Source organism: Octopus bimaculoides, chromosome 9 (genome assembly GCF_001194135.2).
Source record: "Octopus bimaculoides isolate UCB-OBI-ISO-001 chromosome 9, ASM119413v2, whole genome shotgun sequence".
In the NCBI taxonomy this organism is placed as follows: Eukaryota; Metazoa; Mollusca; class Cephalopoda; order Octopoda; family Octopodidae; genus Octopus; species Octopus bimaculoides.
The window spans coordinates 43896639-43906704 of NC_068989.1; the positions used below are offsets into that span (position 1 = coordinate 43896639).

General features: G+C 38.9%; 1 protein-coding gene across 2 annotated transcripts in view; it reads right to left on the bottom strand.

Annotated features, from left to right (window-relative positions):
- LOC106873281 (spermidine/spermine N(1)-acetyltransferase-like protein 1) overlaps positions 1-10066 on the bottom strand; it is a 178378-nt gene that overhangs the window by 62146 nt on the left and 106166 nt on the right. For both annotated transcript variants that reach the window (XR_008264893.1, XM_052970666.1), the window contains exon 3: positions 2572-2643. Coding sequence is in view for 1 of the 2 variants with exons in the window: in XM_052970666.1 (XP_052826626.1) it covers positions 2572-2643 (72 nt within the window). In the remaining variant the exon portion in view is untranslated. The remainder of the gene's footprint in view (positions 1-2571; positions 2644-10066) is intronic.

The window sequence follows — 10066 nt, forward strand, 5'->3', positions numbered from 1 at the left end:
AAAGAAAGAGGCAGAAGTTGCAGCAAACAACAAAAGAAAAGAGAGACTTTTATATTCTAGCTCAAAAACATTGTGATATTAATATGTCTTAAAATATAAACACACACACACATATACACACTTACCACTTATAGTAGTAAGTATATGTATGTATGTATGCATATACATGTGTGTGTGTGTGTGTGTGCATGTTTATGTCTTTGTGTTTGTGTGTGTGTGTGTGTGTGTGTGTGTGTGAGAGAGAGAGAGAGAGAGAAGGCACATGGCTTGGTGGTTAGAGTGTTGCGCTCGTGATCGCAGCATCGTGGGTTTGATTCCCACACTGGTAGTGCATTGTGTTCTTTGAGCAAAACACTTCATTTCCACATTGCTCCAGTCCACTCAGCTGCAAATAGGTAACCTTACAACAGACTGGCATTCCTTCCAGAGAATATTTTGGCCTACCTGCCTTGGCCAACAAGGTGGCATCCTTTGAAAGGTACAACATTGCAGGAAAAGTGCATTGTGACCAGCAATGTTTTACAACCAGGGACCATATGGCCCTTGGTGGGGTCCATTTAAGATTTCGTTGTTAAAATTTATGTTCAGTAAATTTGTTATACTTCTACAATAGGCACAGGTGTGGCTGTGTGGTAAGAAGCTGGCAGAACCGTTAGCACGCCGGGCGAAATGCTTAGCGGTATTTCGTCGGCCGTTACGTTCTGAGTTCAAATTCCGCCGAGGTCGACTTTGCCTTTCGGGGTCGATAAATTAAGTATCAGTTATGCACTGGGGTCGATGTAATCGACTTAATCCCCCTTGTCTGTCCTTGTTTGTCCCCTCTGTATGTAGCCCCTTGTGGGTAGTAAAGAAATAAGAAGCTTGCTTCCTAACCACATGGTTCCGGGTTCAATCCCACAGTGTGGCACCTTGGGCAAGTGTCTTCTACTGTAGGTTTGGGCGTGATTGTTACCAGTGGTCACCGTACTGGCACTTGTGCCGGTGGCACGTGGAAAACAACATTCGAGCGAGGTTGTTGCCAGTGCCGCTGGACTGGCTCCTGTGCAGATAGCACATAAAAAACACCTTTTGAGTGTGGCCATCGCCAGTACCACCTGACTGGCCTTTGTGCCGGTGGCACGTAAAAGCACCCACTACACTCTCGGAGTGGTTGGCATTAGGAAGGGCATCCAGCTGTAGAAATTCTGCCAGATCAGATTGGAGCTTGGTGCAGCCATCTGGCTCACCAGTCCTCAGTCAAACTGTCCAACCCATGCCAGCATGGAAAGTGGACGTTAAACGATGATGATGATGATGATGATGATACATTAAATGGCTATGTAGGTCCATTTGAGTAAAACAGAAATCAAAGGGACCCATAGGTAAAAAATAGTTGAGAAGTACTGGTCAGATCAAAACAACAATACAGTGAATATATATTTATAGTCTGTTTTATGCTCTTTCTAGAATATCTACTTGTTTCAGTCATTTTGACTGTGGTCATGCTGGAGCACCACCTTAAAGGGTTTAAGCCTAGTACTTATTCTATTGGTTTCTTTTTTGCCAAACCACTAAGTTATGGGGATGTAAACATACCAACATCGGTTGTCAAGTGATGGTGGGGAGACAAACACAAACACATCAACACACCTACATAGATATGTACGTATATATGTATGCAACGGGCTTCTTTCAGTTTCTATCTACCAAATCCACTCATAAGGCTTCGGTCAGCTCAAGGTTATATAGTAGAAGACATTTGCCTAAGGTACCACGCAGTGGGACTAGAGCTGGAACCATGTGGTTGGGAAGCAAACTTCTTACCACACAGCCATGCCTGCACTTATAAAAATGATGCTTTGGCTTGTCCAGGATGTACAATACTCTTTTTTTACTCTTTCTATTTGTTTCAGTCATTTGACTGTGGCCATGCTGGAGCACCGCCTTTAGTCAAGCAAATCCACCCCGGGACTTATTCTTTGTGAGCCTAGTACTTATTCTATCGGTCTCTTTTTGCCGAACCGCTAAGTGACGGGGACATGAGCACACCAGCACACCAGCATCAGTTGTCAAGCAATGCTAGGGGGACAAACACAGACACACAAACACACACACACACATATATATATACATATATACGACGGGCTTCTTTCAGTTTCCGTCTACCAAATCCACTCACAAGGATTTGGTCGGCCCGAGGCTATAGTAGAAGACACTTGCCCAAGGTGTCACGCAGTGAGACTGAACCCGGAACCATGTGGTTGGTAAGCAAGCTACTTACCACACTACCACTCCTGCGCCTATGTGTACAATATGTACAATTAATTTTGATATCATTCATAAATTGAAAAAAAGGAATAAATATTTGAAGACTCTTCCCCAATGTACACACACAAAGAGAAATGGTGTAACCATATTGTCAACAAGAGGATACAAGAACTGTATAAGCTGAGTGCAATATGTTGAAAATTTGAAAAATAAACGCTTTGTTTTTGTTGGCAATGCTTGTTACAGCATTTGGAAAAGAAGAGGAAAAAGAGAAACTGTAAAAGAGAAAAGAAGCAAAAAAAGAAAAAAAAGATGTTGACAAACCTTTATCAGATGTGTCTTCAACTACAATGAAATAAAAATATCGATGTTCACCAAAACCATATTCCTTCAAAGCTGAAAAGATAAATGATTGAATGATTCAGTTTGCGGACACTGGATAATAAATACACGTGTGTGTGTGTGTGTGTGTGTGTGTGTGTGTGTGTGTATGCATGTGTGCCTGTATGCATGCATGCCTGTATGCATGCGTGCCTGTATGCATGCGTGTGTGTGTTTGTGTGTGTGTATGTGTGCTTGTGAGAGAGACTGTGAGAGAGAAGGAAAGAGAATTTACCTTTAACATGAAGTCAAATATTTTAAAGAGTGATACATGTTGGAATGATTCAACTCCAATATATTACTGGTACAAAACATAGTGAAAGTATATACACATGACATGGCTGCAGACTATATGCAACAGACAATACTGAAAGACAGTCCATGCATTAGACAAAGTGGCAGTATATACACTAGACCAGGGGTTTTCAAACTTTTTGACTTGCGGACTCCTTTATATTTCAGGCTCTACCTTATAAACGCTTATGAAATTTATACATAAATATTTGCTTAAAATAACATTTATTTTTACATTTATTTATTTAACAGTATTTAACAAATAGGTTTATTGTCAATTAAAAGATTTCGATTAAAAAACCTATATAAAATCAAATTGCCCATAAAAAGTATTTACTGTCCACGGACCCCCTGTCTTGTCCTTGCAGACCCCCTGTGGTCTGCGGACCACAGTTTGAAAACTTCTGCACTAGACAACATGATTGTATTTACACCAGAGAAAGTGACCAACATTATACAGTGCAGTATATGCACCATATATATAGTGACAGACAGTATATAAACTACACACAGTATATAGTATTAGTCATTGTCACAGAATATATGTTAGATGTAGTAAGAATATATACGATAGACAATGGCAAGAGTATATACACTGAAAAATATGTGGTGCAGATTTCAATGAGTATTAGTAAAAAGGGTAAAGACTCCATTTGGTCATAAATGACAATGGGATTGCACCTAGAAAGTTCCCCTTCGAGGCACAAGTCTGGGCAAGGTTGTTTATGAAAGACCAGCAGTTGCCCATGCATACCAGCCTCCCTTCTCCATGCCAACGATGTTATCCAAAAGAAAGGCAAATACAGCTTGGCACCAGTGATGTCGCAAATCATTTCTACTGCTGAGTTAACTGGAGCAACGTGAAAATAAAGTGTCTTGTTCAAGAACACAACATATAGCCCGGTCCAGGAATGAAACTCACTATCTCATGATTGTGAGCCTGACACTCTAACCACTGAGCTGTATGCCATCACAAGTAGTAGTACACGATTGATATATAAACTGAAGCCAGAAAAAATTCATGGCTGTCATTTGCAAGCAAGTATAACTTGGTAGTATGTACAGTGGCATAGATAATAGGAGAAGAAAGGGAACGACTGTTCTCCATGAGCACATTTTCCAAGACTGGCACCATTTGAAAAATCTTTTAACGCTTTAGTTAACTTGTGTGAAAAAAAGTTGAATCTCTTTTTTTTCTTTTTTTGTTAATCACACGGCCTTGGAAGAACTTTCTGGGGTCATTACTGTATTTGACAAACCCTCTGTGTTTTTGAACTGTCTCATCAATCTGTTGTGATGTGTTAATGGCTGCTGATATCTGAAGAACCAAAACAAACCTTGACGTCATAACCTCTCAACATTAGACAATCCTGTGGAGTTTCATCTTTTTCTCATGAAACCTATATCAATAGTTGTTAGTTTCATACATAATGGCATTGTTACTAAAGCATGGAATTAATGAATGTAGAATACAGTTATGCATATTTCTCTGTATCATTCCTATCCAGTAGCCCCCACCCACTCTATATACCCAGGTTTTTACTACTCACTTCCCCTCCCCACTCTCTAATCACGCTTCTTTCACAATATCCCGCCACTTATATTATGACCTTCAAACTTCAAGGGTATGCCCTGGCATTTGCCACCATCTGTATCTCTCTCTGCCTTTACTCGACCATCCCATTTATATTCTGATCCCTGTCCCTTGTGAGTATGCCCGGTACTTTGCCACCATCTCTACCCTGCTATCTCCTACTCTCTCTCTCTCTCTCTCTCTCCAGCCGGGTAACCTATGGGGCTGAACCTGAAACCACATGATTGGGAAGCAAACTCTTTAACCACACAGCCATCCTTGCACACCTATATGAAGTAAAATTCACAGAACTAAAAGTTCTGCATAAATACTGAAATAAAACCAACCACATTGGATTTGAACCTAATACCTATAAGCTAGTAACCCATGGTAGATTTAAACCTACACCCTGCAAACTAATAATCCACTGTGGATTTGAACTGAGGACCTTTAAGCTAGAAATCCACTGTGATGGTCATACAGTCATATGACTTCAACCATTAAATATTCATAGATTCTTATTCCATTAACATTCATGTATGTTAATGTATGTTAGCATACATTAACATACATTAATACATTCTTCTATCATCAGCAAAACGTTCTACAGAGATATCAGTCAATGCCTGACATTCCAACCCTGTCTTCTCTCCTATAGCTCTGTCTTGGCTTATTATTATTGTACAGATATATGTTATAACTGTTCCTAAGGTGAACATTTAATGTAGCTGGTGAAAAGAAGCATCTTCTTCATTGGTTGCAATTAATCTAGGTTGGAATTAATCTCGCTTCTGTATTTTCCACCATCTCCCTTTCTCTCTCTCTCTCTCTCTCTCTCTCTCTCTCTCTCTCTCTCTCTCTCTCTTTCTCTTCCATTCTCTATCTGTCTGTCTGTCTATCTATCTATCTATCTATCTATCTATCAATCAGTCAGTCTGTCTGTCTGTCTGTCTATCTATCGATCGATCTATCTCACTTTCTTTCTCTCTCACACCACATAGATACACACAGACATACGCGTTCACACATGTGCAAGCATGCACACACACAAACACACATATTCAAATACACATATGCACATACACACACAAACACACACAAACACACACACACACACATACATACACATACACAAGCATGCACACACACATACAAAGGCACAGACATATGTATACTTATATTTATATTTTCACACATATATACACACATATTCAAATACACAGGGGCATATACAGTCACACACACATACACACACTTAAACATTCAAACACAGACACACACAAGAACACACACATTATACAAATACAAACAAAGGGACACACACAAGCATATTTCATTTCTATTTAAACATCTATACAATGAATAATGTGTGTATGTGTGTGTATGTGTGGAGCATTTAGTTTAATGCTTTGGGTTGTTCAACACAAGGTCAAGGGTTCAGTTCCTGAATCATGTAATGCATTATGTCTTGAAAAGGCACTTCATTTCACATTGGTTGTAAATGAGTAATTAGTCAGATACTGCAGCAGCTCTCTCCTCTCTCAGCTGTTGTCATATCTTAGAGCAGGGGTTTTCAAACTTTTTGACTTGTGTACCCCTTTATATTTCAGACTTTACCTTAGGGACCCCGTTATAAACACTTATGAAATTTATACATAAATATTTGCTTAAAATAACATATATTTTTACATTTATTTATTTAACAGTATTTAACAAATAGGTTTATTGTCAATTAAAAGATTTTGATTAAAAAACATATATAAAATCAAATTGCCCATAAAAAGTATTTGCTGTCCACGGACCCCCTGTCTTGTCCTTGCGGACCCCCTGTGGTCCGCGGACCACAGTTTGAAAACCCCTGTCCTAGAGGATCCATTGAATCAAGGGCATGGTGGCTGAGAGGGTGTTCTTGCTTGTTTACCACTACATAGACACCTGGAACAGTTAGCAAAAGCATGGTACATGTTCTTTTCTACTCGAGGTACAAGGCACGACATTTTTTGGGGAGGGGGCTAGTTGATTGGATCGACCCCAGTACGCAATTGGTACTTAATTTATCGACCGTGAAAGGATGAAAGGCAAAGTCAACCTTGGCAGAATTTGAACTCAGAACATAAAGACAGACGAAATACCACTAAGCATTTCACCTGGCGTGCTAACGTTCTTGCCAGCTCGCCGCCTTGCATGGTACATGTTCTGCTAGAAGGTCCAGTCCTTGTTGTAATGTGGTGGCTTGTATGCCTCAGTGGTCCTAAAAGCTAACAAGTGAAGCACAAGCTCCTAGTAAGGCCTCCCATGCTGGACAGATCAGAGGAGAGAGACTAAACCATTAGTTCTCAATAATTTTTTGCCTATGGACCCCTTTGATCCCTATTTTACTTTTCTGGACCCTCATAATCATTCAATGTCTAAAAACTCATATTATATTCTTTATGCATTATTTACATTTGATGGATATTTGTCCTCATCTTGTTTGTTATTAATACATTTTGGCTGATACACCCACCGCCAGCCTTCATCAAGTGTCTTGGGGAAATTTTGAACCTGGGTTCTCATTCCTAAGGTATTTTTCATTGTTGTTGTTGTTGTTATTATTATTCAGGTCACTGCCTGGAATCGAACTCAGAATCTTCGGGTTAGTAGCCCCCCGCACTCTTAACTACTACGCCATATGCCCGTGGGTATAGTGCTTAAGAGCATGAGCTACTAACTTCAAGATTCCAAGTTTGATTCCAGGCAGTGACCTGAATAATAATAATAATAATAATGATGATAATAATAATAATAATAATAATAATAATAATAATAACATCAAAAAATACTTTAGGAATGAGAACCCAGGTTTGAAATTTCCCCAAGACACCTCATGAAAGCTGGAGGGTATATCAGCCGAAACGTTGTGTTAACAACAAACAAGATCAGGACAAATATCCGTCAAATGTAAATAATGTACATAATTCCTCATCTCTTAAATATAGAACTGTATATTCTTTATATTTAAATACTGAGATTTCTGGTGCATTGCTGTACTCAAGAAAACCTGTCTACCACAGCAGAATTGATACTTGTGCTGGTGCCATGTAAAAAAACACTCGTGTTAGTGTCACATTAAAGCATCCCTACACTCTTTGAGTAGTTGGCATTAGGAAGGGCATCCAGCCATAGAAACCATGCCAGAACAGACAACAGAGCCTGGTGTAGCCCCTGGCTTAACAGCTCCAGTCAAATCATTCAACCCATGCCAGCATGGAAAAGTTGACGTTAAATGATAATTATGATAATGATGAACTGTATAAAAAAATTGTTAAAATATATTGTGGTTTGGAGATGTATAACCAGCTTATTGCACATAAATTTCAACAGCAAAATCTTTTATAGACCCCCGAGGGCCATATGGACTCCTTTTGGGAAACACTGGGTGAGACCAATATAGTTCACAGCTTCCCAGTGGTAAAAATGGGTCTGTATGGGGCTAACTTCCCACCAAGAAAAACGACAAAGTTACAGAAGCATCAATGGCAATTCAAAACTCACAAGAATTTGGTGAGGAATGCCTTCCCTCACATCAGAAGTGAGAACGGTGGAGAAATGTCTTCACTGGCCTATGCTTCAGAAGAAGTGAAGGATTTAAAGTAAGGTATGATGGTACGTGATACTCAGTCATGGCTTGCTATACTTTGTACATATATATTTAAAGTGAAGGCACATGGCTCTGTGGTTGGGCTTGCAATCATGAGGTAGTCAGTCTGATTCCTGGACTGGGTTGTGTGTTGTGTTCTTGAGCAAGACACTTTATTTCACGTTGCTCCAGTTCACTCAGCTGTAGAAATGAGTTGCAATATCACTGGTGCCAAGCCATATTGGCCTTTGCCTTTCCCTTAGATAACATCAGTGGTGTGGAGAGGGGAGGCTGGTATGCATGGGTGACTGCTAGTGTTCCATAAACAACTTTGCTCAGACTTGTGCCTCAGAGGGTAACTTTCTAGGTGCAATCCCATGGTCATTTGTGACCGAAAGGGGTCTTTACCCTATATTTAAAGCAAAGAACTCCAGTATTACTTATTTAATACTCTGATATTTTCAGTGAAAAACTCAGAGGTTAAGTACAGGAGGTTCAATTTTTCATATCTGAAGTATAGGTGTAGCTGTGGCAGCACTTCTTGTCTCATCTTTAGCTTTAAATATTGTCTGAAAACTCTCTTCTTTTTCATTTTTATTTACTTATTGAAAAACAAAGGTACATCACTTTCCTTCTTGTCCTTTCTTGTGTGAAGTCCTCAGACAAAGAAGTACTCTCTTTTGTTATATACTTTTACCATGTTTTTTTTTGTTTTTTTGGCTGGGGGCTTACTCATGTTTATCACCTCACTTTGGCTCTCAATTCTAATGAAAGATGAGTTACTTTTATTGTGATGGTGCTTTCATTATTGTTATTTAAGATTGCTTTTATGTCATATGTTTTTGTGCTTCTTAAATTGGAACTGTTAGTGTTTGTAACTGCATTGTTTTGTTTAATTGGTAGTTGTCATAAATTTATTTGTCATAAATAAAGTGTTTACAAAATTGGGTGAGACATATTTGTGGATGTGAAATTGCATGGCCTAGTCACTAGGCAGTTGCACTCATGGTCACTAGATCATGAGTTCAGTTCCCAGACAGGGCAGCATGTTGTGTTCTTGACCAAAATACTTCATTTCACATTGCTCTAGTTCCCCCTTTTGATTGTGGGGGAATGTTGGCCTGCTCACCTAACTAGTAGGATGGTGTCATCCTAAGGTTAAAGTGATGCAAAGTGAATTGTGACCAGCAATGTGTAATAAGATCTGATAGTCTGGTCAGTCATATGATCATGTGATATTCAAAGATATCACCACAGTGATTTGTATGCCTTCCATCCACTACTGAGTTTTAGTTTCCATCCACTACTGAATTTTAAATCACAAAAATATAATATAAATGGCACCACATATAAATATATACACAATTAAAAACAAAGTTTGAAAAAATCTACTTTTCCATTGGAAAACATGAAATCTACACATCAACAATGAATGACAACTACATCTATGGCATCTGTGCTATCTGAAGTACTTGCTCTCCCAGTGAGGTATTTGTCAAATTTACAAGTAGGACTTTTGGGCAACAGACAAGCATTATTTTGCCTGCTGAAATGTCAGGGCTGACTGTCAGATGTGGTCAGTAATTGTGAGGGGTCATGTTGAACCCATTGGTCAGATCCAGCTTGACTCACCCCCAGGTAAATGTCGCCACCAAGTACAAATTAAGTTGTACTTTTCCATCCTGGGCAATTTTAAATAATCCAAAGCTATTCTTTGGTAAAAACAACTTGCAAAATTTTTTTCATCAAGTAATACTGGAAGAAAATATCCTTCTGGATGCAACTCTGTGAAAGATGACTATTTATGGCAAACAAGAACAAAAAGAATATTTCTAATTTAAATAATAATAATAATAATAATAATAATAATAATAATAATAATAGTAATAATCTTTTCTACCAAAGGCACAAGGCCTGTAATTTTTGGGGAGGGGTAAGTTGATTACATCAAC